The 24,836-nt window shown below is 49.5% G+C and overlaps 1 protein-coding gene across 1 annotated transcript in view; it reads left to right on the forward strand.

Moving 5' to 3' along the window:
* Positions 1–24,836, forward strand: part of CD81 (CD81 molecule) — a 34,342-nt gene that overhangs the window by 2,272 nt on the left and 7,234 nt on the right. Inside the window, exons 2-4 of the mRNA XM_030481319.1 lie at positions 8,357–8,471; positions 20,593–20,690; positions 23,619–23,693. Coding sequence (XP_030337179.1) covers positions 8,357–8,471; positions 20,593–20,690; positions 23,619–23,693 — 288 coding nt within the window. The remainder of the gene's footprint in view (positions 1–8,356; positions 8,472–20,592; positions 20,691–23,618; positions 23,694–24,836) is intronic.

The following is a 24,836-nucleotide window of genomic DNA, read 5'->3' on the forward strand; positions in this document are numbered from 1 at the left end:
TGATGGGGAACCTGGGCTTCATTTGAATTAACGATGCATTCTGCAAGGCTGGCCAGCTGGAGGGTGGTTGAACACCAGGTCCTGGGGTTTTCAAGCCCTTTTGTGGTGTTTTCTAAACCAGTAGTTGAGGGGAATTTTAGGTTTACCACGAAGCGTATGCGGTTAGCAGCCAACCTTGTGTGCCGAGCTCTGGAGGGATGCCTTGATTGCCACCAAAGTGTGAATGTCCTTTTCATGGGGTGGCATTTAAAGGCTGGACGTGGTCCTGAGCACCCTTGCTTGCAGGGTGGCTGTGTCAGGACCCCAGCAAGGTGCGAGACTGGATGCTCGCAGCCCTGTGGCCTTGCCAGCTGGTTAGCATGCACAAGCTCTTGGGCTCCTCACGTGTGTTTGCTTATCGCATGCCTTGCGTCCAGCCGAGGTCGGGCGCTGTTGATGAAAACAAGCGGGAGGCAGAGCTCAAAGTTTGGCAGGCATCGCATTGTGCAGCATGGGACCTTGCTGCAGCTCCCAAGAGGAAGAAAGGAAGCAATTCCCAGCCTTAACGGTGTTAACAAATAAGACAGAAACTCTGATAGCTTTTTAAAGTAGCCCTGCTCTCCTGCTGGACTGTAAATAAACTGAAACCCCTCTGGTTTCCTCCCCTTTCCTTCCTCTGTCAGCACAGGGGGTTTTACAAAGCTGCTGTGTTGAAAAGGAAAAGGCGGCCCTGCTGCCAGCTCCCCGGGGCACCTTGGCAGCCCTCTCTGCCCAGGATGATATGGGTTTATTTTATTTTTTGGGGTTGTTTTTCCTTTGTGCATGCATTTTTGAGAAGAAGATGCCATGTGCTCAGTCCAGAGTGGCCCTCAAGGAGGAAGCTATACAGACCACACATACAGATGGGTGCCCATCCCAGGAGTGAATGTGGCCAGAGCAGGACTGTGCTGGGAATGTGGCAAGGTGGAGCTGCTTCTCCATCCCGCTCTTGGTAGACAGATGGACTTTAATTGCTCTCCTGAATTATCTAGATCTGATGGCAGAGCTCAGTGCATGGGGCTGAGCTGACCACTGCTGCAAAGAGTCCCTAGGGAGGACGAAGGAAGACAGAGAGCTATTTTAAAATTTAATTAAGCATAACCAAGGAGAAATTGGCTTGCTCGGAGAAGGATCACCCAACTTGTCAGCTAATACAGCCCATGGCAGCCTTCCAGCTCTAGAGCACTGCTGACTGCCCTACCAGAGAGGTGCCTAATTAAAAGGAAGAGCTTGCTCCCAGTGCCGTTTTCCAGGCACTGCCTAACTCTTCTCTCTTGCTTGTGTTGAGGGGATGTGGTGCAGTTGGGATGCAAAGGGAAGGGCAAGAGCAGAGGCAAGGTGGAAGTGAAAGTCTGTCTGTACATTGGTGATCGGAAGGGATGGCAGAGTTGAGTATTTTCGTGTGCAACACTGGAAAATCTGTCAGCTGTCCCTTGGAGTCCACAAAGCGTGCACAAAGAACCTTGGCTTTGGTGATGGCAGGTGATGGTGGAGGGAGGTGGCAGCTCTCTGTGGTGGTGGTCCCGTGGTGACAACGCTGCTGAGCAGCTCATGACCCTCCCGATGTGACGAGGAGGGCAGCTGGGTACCGCTGTGCACAGGTTTAAACAGAGAATGGTGGTTTATGTGGCATGCAGCTCTGAAGCATGGGTTTGAAATAACTCCCTGGACTAACAAATCAGCCTGCACTTCGTTCTGGGTGCAGGCTTGTGCTGAGCACTGCTGAAATGCTGATAGTGGCTACCAGGAGCCTCTGCTGCAGAGTACGGGATTTCCTTTGCTTATTGGTCTCCCTGGGAATCGCAGAGCCTGGCGAGCAGCAAAGATGTGATGCTGGCCCAGCATCTTCTTCCACCCACTTTGGGTTCCGTATCCTGGGATGATGTACAGGCAAGAGCATTTCCACATGTGCTTTACCTTGCAGCTATTTAATGCCTGTCTTTGAAGGGCAAAGGAGAGGTTTTCTTAGGAGGCCTCGTACGTGGACCCAAGTTTCTCTGCTGATGGCTCTCTGGGATTTAATCAGGTCTTTTGAAGGGACTGGTGCCCTGTCCTGCAGGGCTACCCAACTTCAGTTAATGGGCTGGGCCTCCATTGGGAGGAGGGAACATCACTGGTGGCTGGGGTGGAGATTGCTCTGTTTTCCTGAGGTTATTCTTCTGTCCACCACCCTAATGCTTATCTCCTGCAAGAACGTTAACCCGTGTGCAGTGCCTTGAGAAACACTTTGATCCTGTACTGCGCAAGTGCCTTTCAGTATAGTATTAAAAAGGGAAAGCATTTTCCTTTTTAATAATAAAAAAGGGAAATTTAACTACAATTTAATTACCATCGTAGTTAAATGCGTATGTATGGGGCCAAATTAATTTTAAAGCAATACCTGAAACTGTTTTCCTCTCTGCCGAGAGCGATTAATACCTGCTGGTAGGAGTCAGTGTATAGTGATACTCCTGTCCACAGAGGGGATCAGGCTGTGGCAGGCAGGGAGCAGTCTGCAGGCTCAGTGCTTCCCACTGGAGGACCCCGCTCCTGGATTTTGGTTCCAGATTCCCGCTCTCCTCCCATCCACCAAGCTGTACTTGGCCTCTGGTGTGCTGCTCCTTGGGGAGTGTTCCTCTGGAGCTTGTTTTGAAAAGCTAGCAGTGTTGTGGGACTGGTAACTATAGGCACCAGCAGAGAATTTCCCCCTGGCTGGCAGCTCTATTAATAGCTGCTGCTGGAAGGTGGTGGCGGCTGCACTGCTGGGGGCGGAACCCTCCTCCTACTGCCTGCAGACCACAGGGCTCTTCCCAAACGCCCATTCTGCGGTGCCTGGCAAGGCCTTGCCTGCAAAGTTTCCCCCTGACTTTCGGTGGCTGTTGAGCGCAATTGCCGCGGAAGGCAGCAGAAATGCCTCGCCTGCACTTCCCAAGAAGAGCCCTGTTCAATCACTGCAGATGGAGAGTGCCTGTGCCGAGCTCGGCAGAGAAGCTTTTACATTGTGTAGCTGTCAAAGTACAACTGCTTTTGTCTGATTTAAGTCACTTCTCCTGCTTTCGCCCTTCCAAGAAGTCTTGCCGGGGATCCAGACGTGTTGGTGTTCCAGGGCATCCCACAGTCCATCCCGACAAGCAGTGTGGGCCATCTGTAGCACTTCTCACCTTAAAATTGTGAGTTTTTGGTGTGAAGTCCTGCTGTCGTACCACAAAGACCATCACAGCATCAAGCCAAAGTTCCCAGGTTTGTGGGCTGCTATTCAGCTGTCAGCTGCACCCTGAGCCCTTTCAGTGCTTCTTCAGGGTACATCTATTTGCAATAGAAAAGAAGTTCAACTTGTGCTTTCTAGGAAGGGTGCTGGCAGGCTTAGTGCTGCCTGTATTTGTGTGCCTGCCACCAGCAGTCATGTGCTCTTCTCTTGCCTGCCATGCTCCTCGAGGCGGTAGTGCAGAACGTGAAAGGTCCTAGCACACATCTTGCAAGAGCTCGTATTGCTCTTCCAAAGATAATTTCCATCCAGTTATAAATCTCTAGCTTCTTGCTTTTTTCCCTGCACACACTAGGTGAGGTGACAAAATGATGTTTCATATTTACGCTGCACATATTGGAGAATATGATATCCGCTGCTCTAGATGTTCACAAATAACCTGGAAGCAAAGCATTCAAACCCAAATTAGCAATTCATTCCTGGCTGTGCAAGTGGCTTCTTGCATGGCAAGATACTTCAGCCTTGGCAAGCCATTTTGTCCTTCTGTGCCCCACTTCCCCACTCTTAGAAGGAGGAGAATTCAGTTTTACTCCATCTCGGTTGCTTTGCAGGTTGTGCTGAGGGGAGCTATGGGGAGCCTTGAGTGGGGTCCAGGTGCTGCCCCTCCACACCAAAGGGCTCAGCTTCGAGACAGTGTAAGGGAAGCTGCAAGCCTGTGTGTGTGAAAACCTGTTAAAAATCTCTAGTCATCTACCTGAATCATAAACCAGCCTAAATCTGATAAGCCTTATTGGCAGCATCTGGTTTCTTGTTGGTAACTGTGCTGCTCCATCACTGGCAGTGTTCAAGGCCAGGTTGGATGGGGCTTTGAACAACCTGGTCTAGTGGAAGGTCCCTGCCCATGGCAGGGAGTTGGAACCAGATGATCTTCCAGGTCCCTTCCAACCCAAACCACCCAATGATTTCATAGGCATCATGTTGTGGGCTCCGCCAGCGGCATTTTTGCAGCAGGGCGGGAGGTTCTTCTGGCCCTGCGGCTCACGCAGGTTGGGAAGCATCTCGGCGGCAGGACTGGCCGTGGCTGCGGGAAGCAGCACTGCTAAAAATATAGCATTGTGAAACTGCTGGCACCTCCGCTTCCCTCCTCCACGGCTTGAGCCGCAGGATGTCTGTGTTGCTTTGACACGCCTGGCAAGCCACCCTATAGCCAGGATTACCTCTTCCTCCTCCCCCCTGCCAGGAAGCCTATTTTGGAGAGGGGCGGAGGGAAGGGAGCAGGAGGAAAAGGGCTGAGGGTAGCGGAAGGGACAAGGGGGTGATGCACATCCTGGCGTGAGTATCTGGGCAGTAACAGGCCAAGGTGGGGGCAGCTTGAACATGGGGTGCCCCACATTAAAGGGGGAATGGGGCTATTCCATGCATCACTAAATCATGGGCATTTCTTGGGGAGGGGAGGAGTGACAACCCTGAAAATGGGCTTGTTCCCTTGCCCCACAGCTGGATCTAGGAAATTTTAGGGTAAGCATATCAGTCAGTGAGGCTCAATCCGGGAGGGAGCCCCGCTATGTTCACGGTGGATGGGGCAGCAAACCAGGGCTGCACACCTGCCATCATCATGACGCTCGGACAGTGGTACCCTAACCTCTTAGGGGGCTGCTCTTCCCCTCCCCTGCACAGCATCCGATGGGGGCTTTCCGCTGCCATGCCAAACAAGAACAGCGTCCCTTCAAAAAGCAAGCCTTGGGCAAGCAGGATCCAGCTGGAAAAGTCTGGCTGGCTGTGGAAGAAGCAATAAATCTCTGGAAGCTGGAAAATAGCAGTAAAGAGGAAAGGCTGGAGCCTGATGCGCCACCTCTGCCGTGCCGGAGGGCTGCTGGGGCGCCATCTCCAGGGCCGGCTGCATCCTGGGGAGCCCTGGGGATGCACCTCTGACAGTGCCTTATTGGCAGAGGAACGGCCAGCTGGGGAGGTTGGCTTGTGGAAACCAGATCTAGAAGTGCTGGCATTGCTGAAGTTGCACGTTTTAGATTGTTGCTTTCATTAAAGTAGTCCCCAAAAATTTAACTGGGGAGCTTGGGATACATCTGTGACGAGTGATGGCCCCATCCTCTGGCGCTGCCATCTGACAAGCTGGGCACACAGAAAGCAGTGGTAGCCTGCACGAGATCACAGATAGCTACAGCAGAAAAAAACAGGGACATTTAATATATCGGGGTGTGCAGCCTAGAGATGAGCATGGTGCTGCCATAGGTGATTGGAGCTCTTATGGCTTTCTTATTGTCAAACAGCAGCAGTTGCCGGATGGGGAGGGAAGAAAATACCAAGCTTATATCTGGAACAAGTTGTATTAAAGTGAGATTATCCCAAGCAAGGTGCAGTGGAAGGCAGGGTTACTGTAGCAAGCTGACAAGGTTTTCTCCCTCCTGTCTCCTTTCCTTTGGGAAGAAAGATGCCTCAGTTATGCCCTGTGCTTCTTGGTGGTGGAAGGGATGTATGGATTTCATGGAAAAAGTTATTCACCGTAGCTTAAACCCTGTTTTCATTAGTAAGCGAATGTTGTTTTCTCTTTAGAAATCCAGCTGCTGTTGGATTAAAACTTCCATACAGAAGTCCTCTGTGCTCTGTTAAAAAAGCAAATGGAGTCAGGCAGAGCAGGAGGGATGTGGGGTGTTCCTGGGGCGTATTCAGAATGAAACCAGGAACATCTGGAGATGGTTCAGCTGGCTGCCGTAGGCAGACCTCACTGCTGGGGTGGGTTTGATGAGTCTGAAGAGGCTCTATCCCTTCAGCTCATGCTCCCAGATGATTAAGAAATATCTTGAGGATAGCTTGCACCCTGCTTTCGGTTCTGTGTCAGATGTTTTAGGGCAAATTTGATTGGAAAGCAGCTACTACTCCTTGCATTGGTGTCGCCCCAGCCTTGCCATGGGTGGCAGGGGGTGCTGGGGTGGGTACTGCTGGGTGCAGAGGACAGCATGCCAGCGCAGAGCAGTGTTTCATTGCATGCGGAAAACCAAACCAAGAAGGGCTGCAGCCTTGCCTTCACCTCTCCCAGCCAGCACAAAACCCCCTAAACTTCCTTAGGATCTCTTTTGCCCTGGGAGCCCCTAAGAGACCTTTACGTTAAGAGTGGCACTGATTAATTTGGGGACATTCCTCTTCTCCAGAGAGGATAAACACGGGCTTCGTTATGCCCTCAGACAATGAACGAGTCGTGCCAGACTGGATTTGGGTAACTTTCTGCAAAGCCACAAGCTGCCTTATTTGGAGTTGGATTTGAGCACAGGCCGGCTTTCGTGACTTTTCTCCACAGCCAGTGTTTGGAGAACCTCGGGCTCTCCCAAGTGTGAGAGGGGTGATGGACCCTGCCAGTGGGGAAGTTGTGCTGGTTGCTGTGGGAGAAGTGTTAAAAGCTGATTATTTTGGAGGCAAACTGTGCTTGTAAAATCTTCCCTTCCTCCCCAGGCAGCTGAGTGGGGATTTTCTCCTTCTGGTACATAGAAAAGCCCCAGGGTCAGCTTGCCCTGTGAGTTTTGTATTAATTGTGTGGTTTTGCTACAGCTTCAATGGCACCCCTGTAAAAAACCCTTGACTGGGATTTGCAGAAATGATCAAGGAGGAGAACCACCAGCTGACCTCCCAACAGGCTGTCTTGCACATCCCAGTCCCTGTGCGTTCACTGAGGCTCTGCTGTGCCTCACAACTGGGGCCTTTGCACTTTTACTGAACAAACTCTTTCTGTGCTCTTTTTCAATGTGACGGTCATGGGGCCTCTCATGCCCGTAGCTGACCTGACTCGGAGCCTTTTGAAAGAAATCATGTTTGCACTTCTCTACTCTGGTAGTTAACTTCCCTTTATTAAGATGAGTGGCTTCTGGGGTTTAGGACACTCAAAATTATATCGTCATTTCAACAAGCACTTCCAGCCTTTCGTAGAAGTGATATCAAATTCTTAAGGGTTTGTTGTTTGGGGTTTTTTACATTTGTGTTTATATCTCCCCCCCCTCTCGTGGTTTTAAATAGAAAAGGGGGTGGGTGGCATGGAGAACACAGGGAATCCTGCTGGAACTCTGGCTGGAGTTCCTCACTCTGACACCTTCCCTACTGCAGTGTCCCCAGGCTGCTCCCATCCTCCGCTGCCATTCCCAGCCCCTCCCTGAAAGGGAAAGCAATGAGGAAGTCAGTCATCAAACTTCCCATTATTTGGGCATAAGTATTCCAGTGGTAAGCTGATTCGATGCTCCATGTGCAGAACATCTCCTGTGTTGGATGTATGTTTTTACCTTTGCACTGGGGGTTCTGTCACATGTGTCAGTGTGTGCATGTGTGTGAGTGCTCTCCTCTTCCGCTGGACCACAGCAGCAGGCAAGGCAGCAGTTTCAGCCTTGTTGACTTACAGAGCTGCTCGACTCTTGTGGAGCATCTTCACGGTAGCCTCTAAAAGCAGCATGGTAGTGCCTTGGCCTGTACCAAGGCTTTGCTCTGCTTCAATCCCTGTATTAGGACATTAAGGAAAGCCTTACCTGCCAGAGGAGCACTAGGTCTGCTCGGAGTGGAAGCCTGACCTTGGATGGGAAGTAATTTGCACATGGGACTGGGGGCAGAGGGGAAAAGCTGATGATCTTCCTGCTTTCTAAGCTACAGTCTCCCCATCCTTCCTACCCAGTTCTCAGCAGATCAAACAAAACCCTCTTTGTACATCACAGAGAAATGAAATGGGATGATAACAGCCTGTTAGGGAAAAAGGCCTATTTGGGGCTGATCCTAACTTCTGTTGAAAAGCTCTCTTAAAAGCCTGAGTTGCATGTGTCATGCTGCTTGGATAAGGCTGAGCCTTCCATTTTAATTGAGTAATAAAATAGCTTTTAGGAAAGAAATCATCTGCAGGAACTGGAAGGGGCTTTGCACATCCCCAGAGTGACGGTTTTTTTCACAAAGCAGGGAAGATTGTGTGGCTCGTGTGGTATGGGGCACAAAGCACGTTGCAGGGGTGGAACAATGGTTGGGAAGGACGCTCTTGTGCGTGAAAGGAGTAAATAAGATTTTGCAGAAAGATGAAAAGCAAGCCTTCTGCTCCCACCTGAAAACTGCTGCTCGGGGTCCAGCGCAGCTGGAGCAGTGGGTAACATCTACTTCTGTTTGCTTTCTTCCCAGCTGGCTGGAGGCATCATCCTGGGAGTGGCCCTGTGGCTCCGGCATGATTCGCAGACGACGAATATCCTCTACCTGCATCTGGGTGAGAAGCAGGCCCCCAACACCTTCTACGTCGGTAAGTAGGTATGGGGATGCTGGCGTTGCTGCATGGGTATCGTGCCCCAGGGGGGACTGCAGCGTACCCAAAAGCAGGGCAGGAAGCTCCGGCTTAGCAGCAAGGAGGTCAGACCAAAATTGCCTCCTGCTTCCCCTATACTCCCCAAAACATCCCCTGCCATGCCAGTCAAAGTGTTGGTTGAATGTTGGCTATGTCCCAAGCACAGAATCCAAAGTCATGGCAGCTAAAAGCACAAAAGATGAGTTGCAGCATAGCAGGTTCTCCCGCTGTTCTTCGCTGCTGTCCCCAGAGCCACGTTTGGGAAAAGGGGGGACTTTTTGGAAGTGCGTCTCGTTTCCTATCCAAAGGGATGTAAAAGTAGCAGCTGGCAATGGAAAGTGAAGCTCAGTGAGGTCATGACGCATGTTCTCCAGGAGGGGCAGGTGGAGCCTCTGTGTGTTATGGTTAGGCTTAGCACGATTTTTATTAATTTGACAGCATGCTGGCTTGCTGGAAGATGAAACCCCCTATTTTTGCCCTGCTCTCCAATGATCCCTTGCAGACGAGGGGAAGACCCTTGCAGGAGGGGCTGGCTGCCAGGCTGGAGCCGGCTTGGAGTGCAGGCCGCTGGGGTCGGGGACAGGACCCATCTGATCCAATGTCCTGTTCTCACCTAAAGCTGAAATTACTTTCTGGAAAGGGTTCTTCTTTGGTTTTCCTTGCTTGCCTACAAAACTGTGTGCCTGAGCCCTCTCCCTGACTGTGCCTGGTTACAGTCCTGCTGTAAATAGCAGTGGATTTCCCTCTCTTCTTGTCTCCCCTCTCCTGCCTCAGAGCTGTACTTGCAGCATTTCCCCTTTGTAGTTTTCAATTAAAAAAAAAAAAAAAAAAGAAAATGGAACTCTTAAGAAGTTAAGCTCCTTTCCAGGAACCAACCCAAACATCTCCTTCCTTCTGGAGGCCAGCAACTGATGTCTCCCTAGTTAACACATTTCTCCCAAAACCTGGGGGACCTGGAATGCAGGAGCCAAGTCCTTCTATCCCACCTGTTGTGCATCTGTTTTGTCTTTGTTCTCAGCCTTTGCTATTTAGAAGGCGATGGGGAACAGACCATGGGTCCCATCACTGTGCTGGCCTTGTGGTGCCGAGGAATGGCCCATGATTTGAGGTTGGATGTCTTTTTAAAGTTATATTCAGCAACAGATTGGCCCAGATTCCTTCTGGCGGCTGTAATTTCCATGCAGCAATAACAGCAGAGCATTTCTTTCAGCTGCTGCCTCTCCCAGCCAGCCCTCTGGAGTCTGAAGGCTGGGATTTCTTTTTGCCTTTTCTTTTTTTACCACTTCCCCCTCTCCTCCCTCAACTGATACTCCTCCGTCTTCTCCTCTGGCATCCAGTGTACACATGGACATGATGTTTCAGTGTTGGGAGTGGAATCCTCTCTGGGGTTGGCCTCCAGAGCTGGGGCTTTTTTTGGGTTGGGGTTTTTTTTTCCCCTTCCATTTTCCCCTTACAAACCACTTTTTTGGTGTCTGTCGTAGGCCCCTGGTCCTGGGATCTGTCAGGAGGCTTTTAAAAGCCGGCCAAGCTTTCCTGCAGTGCTGCAGGACAGGGGGAAGCAATAAAAACTGTCAGAGGAGGAAAACTTGTACCATGGGGTTTGTACTTAGTGAGCAGAGAGAGCAGGAAAGCAGTGTTTTGGTGTCTCCTGATTTCTCTCTGTGTCGTTTCCCCTGCCCCAAACTTGGAGCTGCTTTGTTAAAAGCTATTTTCCCAGGTTGTCTGTGTGTTACAGGAGAGGGACAATAACTAACACAGCTTGTCGGTGCGTGGGAATTGATGGCAGTGGGGAAATAGGAGAAGGAGGATGTGGGGAGCAGGGCAGCTACTGGAGTACCACACGTGATACTTGTATGCCTTCAGCCTGCTGTGGGAGCAGGAGAGGAGTGGTCCCTGCTCTCAGCTTCCCCTGCAGTCAGACTGGACCGCTGAAGCAGCTGCTCTTGCAGCCCCATGGACACAGGCAACTGTTTGCCGCTCACTTATCCACCTGCGGGAAGGGAGCTCCTGGGGTTGGGGTTGCCCACAAGTAGTATTTCCACTCCAGTCCCCTCCCCTTCCCCCCCAGCACCTTGGCACTGCATCCAATGAGTTGTCTTTTGGGCTGGCTTAGGAGATTAATAAATGAGCTCTTGTTCGTGGGCTTTTCCTCAGCACGGCTCACAAATCCTCTGATCCCTAACCACTTGTTGCAGTCTTGGCTTTTGGCACTTCCATTTTGGCTGTGGACCCAATGCTCCAGCAGATGGCAAGTTAACTGCTTCAGCGCTGTCAAGACCAAGTGCTACCAGGGATGGGGATAGCTGGAGCACCACACTTTCATGGTTTTGTGACTATAAAGGGAAATACTTGCTCTTCATCTGAGCTAGGCTTATGGTCTAATATGCATTTATTTGCTTTATTTGTAGATGAAAACCTAAAATCCTTCTTGCCCTTGTGTACCACTGCTTCTGAAATGCTCTGCGTGTCTAGGCAAGGTGTTGTTAGTGGGTCGGAAAACATCCTTCAAGATAGCTAGAGGCGTTAATAAGTTGGATGCTGACAATTGGTGAACCACTTCTTAGATATTTATTGACCATGCATTTAAAGTAACATTTAAAAACAAAACAAAACTGTGATTCAATTGGTTATGAGAGCTCGTGGGAAAAGGCTGAGCTGGTCCGTCTCTGCACATACCGGTACAAACTGGAGCAGTCTGATCTCTCTGCTGCAAGTTGGTGCTGCGGCTTACTGGTTTTAAGAGCCCCTGGGGATCCTGAAGAGGCAAGTGACACTGAACTTCCTGCTTTTGCGCTATCTCGGTGGGATAATAGTGAAGATAATGTGACAAGGGAAAGCCAGGTTCCCTGCCTTTCAAGGATTTGGTTATGTCATGCCCGGAGATGGCCGCTGCGGGCGAAATACTTTCAGGAGGATAGGGACAAAAGCCCTGGCTCTTGTTTGCCTTAGCCCCTCACCCTTGGATTTCACACTTCCCCCTTGTTGGAGTGCCTGTGCGCTGGGAGCGTTGCCGGGCACTCATCTCTGCTGCCTGCCCTTCCTGTGCTTTCCCTGACACTGCCCGGTGAGGAACGGAGCGCGGCAGCCGGATGGTCCCAGCTTCGCTCTCGCCTGCCAGATCCAAAATAGGAAATCTGCCTCCAGCTGCTCCCAGCAAGTGACAGGGTGACACGACCCGTGGCTCCAATTAGCTCGGTCCTGGGAGTGGGGCCAGATGCGAGGAAGAGTGAAAGGCATCCAGAACTGGGGTGTGGTTTTCCGTGTAGCTTTAGGGGTGAGGAGGGGTGTTGGGTTTGCTTCTGTTTAGTTTTTTCGTGTTCTATTAGTAAATCCTCTCGTGGGCAGTGTCCCAGAGCATGGCAGCACTGGCGCTTCGTGGAAGGGGTGCAAGGTTTCAGACAGGCATGCAGTGGTGGGTTAAACTTGGCTGCTGCCACCACTCCCTTTCCTCACCATTCTGCTGGTTATCACTGCCTCAATAGAAAGGCAACAGGGTTTTTTATCTTTTTATTTTTGTGTCTTTTTCCCTAGCAACTAGGTTGATGATTGTGGATCCAGCTCCCAAGCAGGTCAAGCAGCAGCAAAGCCTCTGGGAGATAGCAATGGCTTTGGGCTGATTTGAAGGCAGTGAGTGTGCCTGCAAAGTGGTGTGCTGCAGTAGCACTGGAGAGGAGACTGGCTAACAGGAACACAGGCTCCCTTCACCGTCCTGCTCTGTACAAATACAATCTAGGATAATGATTTCTGTCCTGGAAATGAGTTCGAGCTGCTTTTCATGTAGAGTGGGCTTGAAGAAATGGGCCAGAAAGCACAGGGATGCTTTGAAGTCTTTCTCACACATGAGTACACATGTGAGTTGAAATGCAGTTGCAACTGTGCACTTGTCCTTGAAGTCAGCATGACATCCATTGCTGGCAAGCATTTGCGGATGTCCTCAGGATTTTTGGAAGTGCTGTTCTGAGGCTTTGCTGGCCTCAGGGGGGTCTGACCCTTGCAGAGAGGAGGGACTGCTGTGCAGCAGTGTATAAATGGGTAGGGGTCAAGATGCCTGCCTGAGCTTCCCCAGGCCTTGCCTGCTGCCCTTGCAGCATAGGAGGATGCTTTGGCCACTCTTGCTGTGGGTCCCAGATGTGGCCAGCAGTGCAGAGCATCCCAGAAATCATCTAAACAGACTTGTGTTGGCTAAACGGTCATGGAGGAGCTGTCCCTTCTATCCATAACAGCTTTTTTTCTTAATTAGCCTTAATGACCTCTGGCAAAAAGCTGTGATTTCCAGGGTTTCAGAGAGGTTTTCATTGCAGAGAGAGTTGCACTGAGCTCCGGTATGCTGCCAAGACTCTGAAAGCCAGCAGTGCTACAGTAAGTGTGGACCTGATGTGAGCAATGGGAAGTTCTTGGTTTCTCTTCATGCTCCTGTCCTTGTTCCCATCCCTCCCTAAAATATTAGGCATCTTTTAAAGGTGGTGCCAGCTTCTGTATATGGGAAGGTTAGACACAACAGCAAATCTTTTGCTAAACTTGTGAAGGGGCTAGAGAAGAGCCCAAGAGTCCTGGTCTCTAGGTCCTATAATAACCACTAGCAAAAAAACACCTTCAGTTTTGAGGTGCTGTAGTGATCCCTGTGGATGCACACAGCTGGGTCAGCACTGATTCTTCTATCACCCTTTTGTGCTCAACTTTTCCAAGGCTCTGTGTGCCACTGGTTTGCCAGTAGAGACGTGAGCTGAGGCCAGGCTTACGTGCTTGGGAATGGAAACCACGGTTTGTATTTGGCCCTGAACCACAGTGAGCAAAATGGATTATTTAAAAAATAATACATATGTGGATTTTTTTTAAAAATAGGAATACATGCGGTTTTTTCTCTTGGAAATGAACTTTTTTAAAGTTAAGGCCAATTTAATCATTTATTCACTTAAAGGAAAAAAGCTGCAATTTACTGGTTCTGGATTTTTCTCTAATCACTGTCAGATCAACTGGATGTCTTCTGACCTGCTTCAATAATACTGGAATTCTTCTTAAGATAGTTCTGAGGCAAAACACTGTCAGTACTTCCCTCTTAAGTATCTGGCTTACCCCTTATATCTGACAATACAAACAATGCTTTTTTGTGTGTGCGTATTCTTATCACAGAAGTCAATTCCTATTAAAAAAACAACTTGTATTTAATTGCATTTTGGTCTACCTTCATCGTGACTAACTCCTGTGATTCATTTAGTCTGTAGACTAAAATTGGTTATGATTTAAGGTCATAAATTGGTACCACTGGGTTATTTTGGGTTCACATCTATCCAACTACAAATAATGTAGCTGTCCTCCTTCTTTGTCCCCTCCCACTGGCCCTGTCACCAGGGACCTGTGCCAAAGCTGGCTTCTTGCTCTTCAGAGCTGTTTAAACCTGTAGCTTCGACAGTTTTCCTTTGAAAACCTGCCATGTATTTAGGCATGCAGAGCCCACAAGAAATCCTTCAGTGGGATTTGGGTTCTGTCAGTGGCTGAGACCTCAGGACACGTAGAGATGTCCAGAAGTGTTGTAGGCTGGGGCAGCAGAGGATGAGCCAGCATGAGCATGTTCCGGTTTGGATTTCCTGTGCTGCACCACTGTCATCCATCAGAGTCCTGGAGATGCGCAGTAGACCTCCTCCCAGCTCTCACAAGTATGCTGACGTTAAAAAACTCAAGTCATCTTCCAGTGTTTCCTGGGTAGGCAGAAGAGAAGAAATCTGACTGTCATTTTGGGTACAAGAGGACATTGTTTGAGGCTTTTCCCACCTCGCCCTTGCTTTTCTGGCAGAGGTGTGTCTTTTGCTTCCTTCTTGCTGCCTTCTTGCAGCATGTATGGCTTTCATCTCTCCGTGTGAGCCACGCTGCTCCAGAAGAGCTCTCCATGCTTTGCGACCCTGTTGCTCCATCTGGAAGTCATTAGCAGCCACAGAGCAGCAATGTTTTTCTTGGGAAAGAGGGTGGATGGGAACGGAGGGGTTTCCCTGTTGTCGTCTTCCAGCAAACGTTCTCTTTTTCCACCCCTTCTCTCTTGCCCCCGATCTAAGACAGCACTGTTGGCTCTGCTGGGCCAATTTCTCTGGGCATCTGGACAAAAATGTCTGGGAGACCCTCCCTCGCTAGTTGGTGGTGCAGCCACCCCTACCCCATCCTGGAGGGACTTTCTGCTCCCTGCCTCTATGTTGCCCCCAAGTTGCAAGGAAGCACACCATGGTCGTTTTCTTCAGCTATGGAGAAGGTGTTCTTCCAGGATTGCTGGTGTGGGGTAGGATGGAAACTCCTTCCCACCACCACCATCTGATGGTCCCACCCTTCCCTGCAGCAGGGGTGGCAGCAAGCCCTGTGATGTTCTGCATCTCCAGGCCAGGAGCCACGGCAGGGTAGGCATCGCAGCCTGCCCTCCAGCCATCCCTCTGAGGCTTGCAGAACTCCAGGATGTGCAGAGTCTCCCCACTGGGAGCCTGTCTATCAAGAGAATAAACATGAAAATCTTTCTTTCCTCTACTCTCAGCCCCTTTTTAGAGCACATCCCGTGGGGAGGGCAGGCATGGCTTGGAGAGCTGCCCGGGCTTGGTGTGATGCTGGGGGGGCCGTCTTTGTTTTGTTTTTCGTCTTTTGGAAACATTGCCATGGTGACCTGGGGAAGAGACTGGCTTCCATTAGCTTAATGAGTTAAAGCTGCTGGGAGAGGATCAAAAGGGAGGGAGAGGTAGGGCGCTGCCCAGGAATGCCCATGCCTGGAGCTGCACAGCATCTCTGATGGGGATGGTGGGGCACAGGAGGGGGGCTGGCCCACTCCCTGCTTGTTTTAGAGGGACTCTGCTGTGCTTGTGCCTCCTTTTATTTGTTTTTTCATCATGTCCTTTTTTAAAGTCTGGTTTTTTCTGCTTGGTGGTTTGGGTTTTTTTTTACTTCCCAGCAGGGACAGGATATGGGGTTTACTACCCTGCAGCACCAGCTATGTTGCTTTAATGCCAGCGCAAGTACTGACGTTGCATACTGTCATACTCTCTCTTCCCTTGTCCCAGAACTGAGCATCCTACTTCCTACCTGGGCCAGAGGCAAAGGGCCTTCCATGGAGGTATCATCTGTGTGAGCTGGAAGCTAAGCTGGCCTCTTGGCTGCTTTTTTTTTCCCTTTTCACCCTAGCCCCATCCAGAGAGAAGTGCTCAGTTACTATCAGTCCCTGAGCCTGATGTTCGGGGGCTTTCTGTGTGGCTAAAGCTTTAGGAAGTCCCTGCAACCCAAAGCAGCACATGCATTGGTTGTATCAGGGAAGGGGGGATGATGTTTGGTCCATTGCTGCTGCTTATTCTGATGCATCATGTCTTGATGCTCTTGAGTGAAGAGATGGTTGCTGTGCTACTGCTTTGAATTCAGGTAGGACCCTGAATCTCTCTGTCATGAGGAGGTGAAGCAAAGACTGGTTGGCCCTCTTTCCTAAAGCTTTCTGTTTCAAGGCTCTATCTCAAAAGGAGGTAAGGGGACTCCAGGCACTGCTTGTCTATGCGAATCCTTTGTGACTTCCCTAGACCCAGCGTACAGGTCCTGTGGCTCACAGTGTGCTGTGGTGAGTGGCTGGTTATGCGTGGCAGCCTTAGCAGCCTTGCTTACTGCTGCCTTATTGGAGAAACATGCCGCAGAGCTAGAAATCACACTGTGGTGTTGCTCAAGAATTTGGAGGCAGGTTGGTACTGTGAACCTATAAATCATTGCTTAATGTACCTGTTGCTGCAGCTCCAGCTATTCCCAGGGTTACCTATTCCTGCTTTTGGAGGGAGCTGCATGACTGTAGGCACTGCAGTTTGCATTTTATAGCTCTCTAATTCTGTTTGTTTATGGCAAATAGCGTTTCTTGTTTGAAAAGCCCTGAGAAAGCTGCAATACAAATGAGCTGGGAAGTGGCATGTGAAAGGCAGATGGAGCCTTGCTCATGCAGAATTGTGCCAGTTCAGGTGGAGCCCTGAAGGAGCGAATACCGCTTTGGTGAAGATTTTCTCACCCAGGACGGGCTAGCAGGAGTTAATCTGTCTCTGATTGCTTATATAGTGGGGAGGTTTGTTCTGGGGGGAGGCTGCTCTGACTTTAAGGAGGATAATGTGCCATTCAGGGTGGGGATGACAGGTGCCTTGCTCACAGACACGAAGCCCAAAACCATGCTGTCCATCATGCTTGCCATCTGCCAGGAATGAAAGCTAAGATGTGTCAGCCTTATTTCTGGGAAAAGGGCTTAGTCGTTCCTGTCTGGGCTGTGCCAAGAAATAGACCATCAGCTGCCTGGCACCCAGTAGGAAGGCAGAGACCCCCCCCACCGGCCCCATCCCTTGAGGGGAAGGAGTGGTGTGGGAAAACAAACACCATCCAAAGTGTGTGGTTGGGTGATTTGGTTGCCTTCGTTTGCTTTTGCAGCCTTCAGCGTGGCATTTCTGTGGAGAAACACTGCTAGCATTCGTTGTACAAGATGCTATTGTTGCATTAAATATTTTGTGCTTGTTTTTAAATAAACCCTGGAGCAGAGTCCTGCTCCATTGCCTCCCAGGAGGCTGTAGTGCTCTGGTGGTACTCAGGAACAAAAGGCAACTCCATAACGGCCACTTGTTTGTGCCTGGGAATGAAGCTGGCCTTTATCCCAAAAGTCTTCCAGGGTTTTCTGTGGTTTTCTGAGTTCACGCCAGTCATTGCTGCCCGCTCCCCTGCCTGGCTGCACGTTCCTGCTGCTCCCACCCCACCAGTCGCATCCGCTGGGCTCTGCTCAGGAAGCTGCATGTGGTGCACGTCTTCTTCCCTTCCCTCCTTTACTTGCTTGCTAGACAGCAGCGCTGGCGCTGGCGAGGAGTTGACAAAGCACGAGCTGGGAGGGGAGCGAGAAGCCAGGATGTCACTTGTCTGAGGTCTGCCTGGGGTGGGAGTTCAGCAGGTCAGGTTTGGTTTTGTTTTATTGAAGCTGCACAAAACCCAGCAAGAAGCAAGTACAGAGGCCTCTGGAAGACTTCTATAGAATGGCAAATGTCTCTGTTCCCTCTTAGTCTCCTCCATCAGTTGAGGTTCTCGCTGGGCTTTTATCTCCTACTTTTCAGAGCAAAACTTTTTTAGCCACCAGTGGCTCCTGCATTTTTCTGATGTTCTCTATATAAGACAGACATTTTTGACAGTGAGAACAATAATTCGATGGAACAACCTCTGCAGGGCCATGGTAGAGTCCATCATTGGAGGTTTTTGGGATATAATTGGTCAGGGTGCTGGATAGTCTCATTTAGGCTCCCTTTCTCACAAAAGGTTGGACCAGGTGATCTTTCAAGGTTCCTTCCAACCTGGGCAGCTCGATGACACTGTGATCTCCTGGCTATATTTTTTCAGGCTAGAAGTTTCCTTTGGTGTTTATTTTGCAGAATCTGAGAATAAAATCTTCTCTGTGGGAGTGACCTGGTCATTGGGGTCCCTGCAGCTTCATGCTGCTTGGTCTCCAGATGTGCTGCATCTGCTTGTTGTCCACCTACAAAGGTGGTTAGCATAAGTAGTGACTTCTCAGACGTTGAAATTACTTGCCCCCAGCCTAGCTTTGTCTCCTCTCTATTGGCCTAACAGTAGGAGAGGTCAGAAGCTGCTGCACTCAGGGATGAGAAAAGTTGATTTTCCCAGAGCAACTTCTTATGAAGACTCTCCAATGGAGCCACCCAATGCTATAAGATGGAAAAACCTGATGCAAGTTTGGGTTGAGAACCCAGACCAGCAGCATCCCTGGTACAAGCTGGAGTGGTGAGAGCTGGTTCTTGGGCATTATCAGATTCTGGTGACAACAAGCAGACTTTTTTTTTTTTTTTTTTTTAGAGGTCACTACTGATATGTTGTTCTTCTTGAAACAGCAGTTTTGTAGCCTCCGAAAATCTCTGTCTGTCTCTCTGGGGCTTGGCAGGTGTCCAGCAGACAGCCTTCATTTCACAGGATGTGTTCATGTCTTCCCATCACCCCCAGCTCCTTTGGGGCCTGTCTGTCCCACTGCTCACCACGTTGGCTCTCTGCCAGGCTGCCACCACCACTCTAGCTCACATCATGTCCAGCCGCTGGGATAAAATCACCCAGTTCTACTTCAGGCAGACCCACAAAACTTCAGCTGCTGGCCTGTCCTTTACAAGAAACTCCTGGGAGGTGTCTTCTGCTTGTGTTTTCCTTCTCTTCATGCCTTCAAGTAAGGGGGTGTTTCATCCCCACTTGAGGATCTTCAACAACCCAAGTGCCTGTTGGGTTTTTGTGGCTACTGGCCGCTGCTGAAGCCCCTTAAGTACACGTCAGTGCCCTCCTGCTGGCAGTGTTGCCGTGAGGATGTTGGTGTCGCCGGCCACAGATGCTGTCAGGTTTTGTGAAGAGGGGCTTCCTGCGGGGTCAGCACGTTCCATTGTACTGGCGCTTCCCCTGCAGCTGGCTTCCTCCCTCCTGTGGCACCTAAATATAGCAGGAGGCATTGTGCAAGCACGGTGCTGGTGAGAAAGGCCATCCGGAGGGTCCCAGCCGGGCCTGCTGGAGTGGTGGTTGTGTCACCACCTCTCAACACATAGCCCCTTGCATTGGCAATTGCATTGTTTGGGTGCTGGTGACTTTTGTTTTAAAGAGGGAAGAAGTGGAAGTCAAAATTCACCCTTTCCCAAGTTTGACGTATCCCTAAGGGGATTTTAAACAAGTCAAGACCGTTGTTATGTATCTGTTTTTTTAGAGAAGGGTTTAACTTGGCTTAACTCTGCTCTAAGCGCATGCCCTTTAGACTTTGCACTTCAATTATCAGAGATTGTTTAAAAGGTAGAAAGATAAGAAAAACCTTAAACATGAAGGGCATGTACAGGCAGTTTTAATCTTGACCTCTGTTTATACTTTAGTGCTGTTCCTAAGGGGGAGTTGACAGACTGATTAGTAATTATGAAAACATTTTGACTCATAGCAGAAGAAAACGTTTCATTGAAGGGACGTGTCTCCCAAGCACTAGCAAGATTCACTGTGTTGCTGTTACCTCTGGATGCCCTGTGTATGTTTATTCTCATCATGACTTCTTTTTTTTCCCCCTCACTGTCAGTTAAAAATGGTGACTGCAGTCTTGCTTCATTTGTAATTATTTCTTTATTTTTTGCATGTGTCAAATTGCTTTTGGATGGAAAGTAGGTTTCACTTACAGAGTAGTGGAACCGCAATACTTGAGAATATTAATTAACCGAAAAATGCACTAAATATACAGGGTACACCAGGAGAAAGCTGTGTTTTTGGAAAAGCAAACAAATTTAAGTGAGCTGGGAGCACTTAGCCAGGTAATCACCACAGCCTCACCAATCTCGTGGTTGGTGAGACCATGGTGATGACTTGCGGCAGCAGAGCTGAGCCTTGAGCAGAGCTCTTGTTTCCTGAATCAATAAACTTTCATTCCTGTGTTTTCTGAGCTCCCCTACCCAGTGCCTGGTTTCCAAGCTTTGAAGTAGTTGTGGAGTAAGATGGCTGTGCAAATTTAATAAGTTGAAGTGAAATATGTCATCTTCTCTGCAGATGAACTTATAACAAAAGCCATATTATATTAAATGAGATGCTTAAGCAGTGCTTTTCTCTTAGTTTTGTGGCTAGTCTGTCTTTAAAATGTTAGCTGCATAAACTTGTATGATGTTTAACAGAAATAAACCATATGCCTTATTGTTTATTTTAAAGATATGCTAACTAATCATTTTCATCTCCTCTGTTTTAAAATATTTAAAATATTTAAAACAGTATTCTATGGGAACTCACATACTATGGCTTTGAGGACACTGTAAAGCCCTTGTCTTGCCTGCTACACCCTCTGCCTTTTACTAGTTGAGCTCTCTGTTTCCTGATGGGATGATGGGGTTTTTAAAGTTTTGTTGTTAGAAGCCTCAGACAGTGTGAGACCTGGTTCATGTTACGTTGTGGTGTTCTACTATGTCTGCTGCCACCTCTACTTGTATCTCCCAGGCTTTAATTCTGCACATATGTAATTAGGCTGCCCCAGGGACCAGAATGGCCATCCAGGAGCTGGGATGCCGCTGTGTACAAAGCTCTGCAGTAACATGTCTGCCTCTCTCCCTTGCAGGAATCTACATCCTGATCGCAGTCGGAGCTGTGATGATGTTTGTGGGGTTCCTGGGATGCTATGGCGCTATTCAGGAGTCTCAGTGCCTTCTGGGAACGGTAAGAGGTGCAAAGCTTTGGATGCTGCTTGGCAGCGTGGTGTCCTGCCAGGCAGTACATGGCCATGCCTCCCTTGCTGGAGACTTTGTCAACACACAGGGCTGGGAGGTGCATGAGCAGGGGTGGAACTAGCTGACCTCTGCAAGGAGCAAGGCAGCGCTGCTTGGCTGAGGGCGTCTCTGCCCAGCCCGCTGAGCTCCAGCTGAGCTGGCGGGCATGCTGCAAGCTGCTGCTTGTGCCTGGCTGCCAGACAGAGGCTGAAGCCAGCAACATAGCAGAAGAGGTGCAAACAGCAGGATCCTAGGAGATTAATTTTTTCTGTTATGTGTGAACTGCCCCCCTTGCTTTTATTCCCCCCACACAGTCTGGCTGTCTGACGAAGCACCTACCAACCCTTTTTCCTACCTGCTGTCCTCTATGGCTTCTCCTTTCACTCTGTTTTAAGGCTGCCTGTGGCAATTCCAGTTCTTTTAAGGAGTCATCCACTATTTTTATCTGTTTGGATGAGAAAACAGCAAAGATTTCCCACAATATCTTAGTGAGGATGTCCCAGAAAATCCATTACTGAAGTGCTGCAGGCGTCCTTGATGTGAGGCAGCAGCTCAGGATTCCTGGCATGGGATAGCCGTAATTGTATAAACTGTAGCCACACCAAAAGCCTTTGCCTTGGGGGTAGGTAAGCGAGACCCATTTATTTAAAGCAAGTTCTGACATGTAGTTCAGCTTTAAACTCAATTGAAAAAAAAAAGAATAAGAGAGAAAACAAAAAAAGCCCACAAACAACAACAGCAAATTGGAAGGATTTTTCAGCGCTTGGCTGTGTTGGGCTGGAAGATTCTTGGTGGTGGTTTAGTGACCCATGGGTGTGGACACAGCTGGGACAGAGGGAAATGGAGCTGCTTTCCCTCATTCGTTCAGATGGCTTCACCTCTGGTTGCTTGTTTCCCAGTAAGAAGGGGGTGCTTCTCCCCAGCTTTTATAAAGCACTTCTGAACACTGGTGGACGAGAGCTGCGGTAGGAGTTTGTAGGCATTATCACTGGGCTGAGGAGGAGCCCATGCACAAATCTGACAGGGGTGGTTGTAGCAAGGTCTGGCAGCTTTGGATTATTGTTTTTGTTAGCACAAGTGATTACAGAACCTGAAATACCCCTCACTCCCTCCTGAAGTTGGAAGAAGGATTTGAAGGGCAGATGGTACAGCATACCTGAGGTCTGACAGGGAAACTGGCTGCTTTGGCTGAAATTAGCAGCTCTGGCCGCTGTGTGCTTGCCTGTGTTTGCTCACACCTTGGCCTGCCAAGAGAAGGCTGGAGATGCCTCATGGTGATACTTTCCGCTGGCCAAGGCTCCCACCATGCTCCAAGGACGTTTCCAGGCAGCATCCTCAGGGTGTTGCAGGGAAACAGCCACTTCAGCTCTCCTGCAGCCAGCAATGAAGTGACTGTAGCCTTACTGCAAAAGGGGAAAGTACCAGAAGTTCCACGCTATTAAAATCCTGTGCCGAAGGTGGCATGGAAGCTGAGCGGCAAGACCCAAGGAAGGCAGGAGGGAGCCACTCAGCATGGAGGGCACATCTGACCGCTTGGCCAGGAACACGCTGTACTCACATGGTGGCAAGCTGCATCTCTGGTGCTTTGCAGCCAGCTTGTAGAACTTCTGCAGGAAGTTGTACCTCCCGATCTGGGATAAAGGAGCCATCCTTCACTGGAGGCATCCTTCACAAGAGTGAGCCCTAGTGCTTAACCAGAGAATTACAGTGGCATTTTGCCCACAGTTTAGGGTGATGTGATTCCTTGGGGGGCATGTGCGATCCAGTCCCCCAAAGATAGTCCAGGAGATTCAGGGATATATAGGTATTTAAATAGGAGTTGTTTATTTGGGGACTGGATACGGATGTTGGGAGTTTTTTCCTGCTGTCAGGTCAATAGTCATGTTTCCATTTTGCTGATAACCCTCTGCTCTTGCACATGAGAGCCAGGTCATAGCATCATTCTGGAAACTTCTGTTTAGTCTGTTTTTGAAGAATATGTACTGAATGTGTGTGGAACAGAGACTGCCCAGGAGTCAGGGGCTGTTGTCCCACCCCATACTGTGATTTTGTCTTCCCCTAACTGCATTCACCTCTTTCGCCTCTTTACTTCCATGGCAATTCTCCCAGTTTGGGGCTTTTCCCAGGAAGAAGTCACTGAGGGTGATGTTATCACGGAGATAATGTTGGCTGCGTGTGGAGCGTGCCTCTCTGTGCCTTCTCACTTGACTCTGATGTATGAGCTTTATGGCTTCCCATTCCCAGTCTAACAGACTGACCATCACAACGTGTTCCTGAGATCTGAACAAAAAGATGGTGGGAGGCTTTGGGGGAATGGCAAGGAGGAGTGTTGGAATTGCACAAACAGGGTGGGACTGTAGGAAAACATCAGTGTTAGTATTTATGCAAAAAACTGCAGTAGCCTTGCAGGATAGTGGCTGCCAAGAGAGCTGGCCATAAATCACACCCTGACACCCCACAGCTCCTCAGCAGCTGAAATGTTGCTTTTAACCCTGCACTGGCAATTCCCATCCTTGGAGCATCTGTGGCAGAGCAAGAAGCTTTTCTGGATGGTCCTGCAGGTTCATGAAGAGGAGAGACGTGTCTTGCAGTGCACTGGGCATCCTCATCCATGCCAGTCCCTGTGTGGGAAGGGCTCTGCTAATCCCTACTCAGCCATCCCAGTGGGACGTCTGGGCATGGCGTGGCATCCAGTGGGTTATAGGAAAATGTGTTTGGGCTAAGCATGTTTATGAGTGATAAAATGGTTTTAAGTCAGGCGACACCTTGCTCCTGTCTCTGTCAGTAGAAGTGCCACTCTACACCTTTACCCACCTAACTGTTGTTTTTGCCTGTAGCCAGTTATGTTAAATGTCCCTCTCTTGATTTGTCTTTGCAGTTCTTCACTTGCCTGGTGATTCTGTTTGCCTGCGAAGTTGCGGCTGGAATTTGGGGATTTGTCAACAAAGACCAAGTAAGACAACTCCAGAGCCTGCATTTGTGGGACTGGGAGGCTGGGGCAGAACCACAGCAGATCCCAGTGTGAGTTGTTTTGCTCACAAGCTGCTCTCAGACTGAGTCACACGGACTTAGATTAGCTGTGTGACCTGGGCAGGTCACCTAACTCCTCTTGGCCAGGCTGATGAACTTTGAATGTGAGCACTTGATGGTAGCAGCTGCCCCTTACAGCATGTAGTGCAATGTCTGGAATAAAAATAGCCCTTTCTCACTTGAGTCTCCTCCTTGCTGCCACACTGTCAGTCACAGTGTGAGTTGATTCATGTATGAAGTCACGAAGGAAAGCCATCTGCATGTCCTAGCTGCCAGAGAGCAAAGAGCAAACCCAGCCACTTGGCCCCAAAGAGAGGGAATACCGTATGGAGGGAGCCTGTGTCTGTGTTAACAGGGTTGCTTGGTGCTTCCTGCTCTTTGCCAGTATCACATAACCTACTTCTGGCAGTTGGTCAGCCAGGACTGAGCTTTCTGGTGATCAGTATGCTGTGCCTGTGTGAGGGGTAGAAGTTCCTGTCCCAGGCACCCTCCTAGAGACTGCTCAGATAGGTCTTCTGGCCGGAGGGGGATAGCTAAAGGGTAAGACTGAAATTGCACCTGTTCACCTTCTCTTCACTACTGTCTTATGTGCTCACACATACTGAGTTTGGTCTTGAAGAGCAAAACAATCAGTGTATGGGAACTGTGGCCATGTTGTGGGCTGGGTGTTGATCCCTCAGCCATCAAGGCTTTGCACAGAACACAGGTTAGACTCTCTGGCAGAGCAGGAAATGTGTTTACTAAGAGATGTAAACCAGACGTGTAAGTAGGTGGTGGCCTGCTCAGCTTTCACATGCACGTAGGCCACAGATGACCAGCTCAGCCATGAGTGGGAACACCCTTGTAGTCATTCACCAGAGAGTGCATGACTTCACCGGAATAAACTCTTCCGTGGCTAAACATATTATTATGCAGGCAGGATCTGTTTCCTAGCAGCTTTGGTGAACTAATTAACCTTTGCAGACGGGCCGTGCTTCCTGGAGATGTTAGTTTGTGAAACCTGAAGAGTCCAAGATGTGCGACAGCAAAAAAAGCAGAGCATGAGTAAGGAGGCAACACCACCCTG

The sequence above is a fragment of the Strigops habroptila genome, chromosome 4, assembly GCF_004027225.2.
Source record: "Strigops habroptila isolate Jane chromosome 4, bStrHab1.2.pri, whole genome shotgun sequence".
NCBI lineage: Eukaryota > Metazoa > Chordata > Aves > Psittaciformes > Psittacidae > Strigops > Strigops habroptila.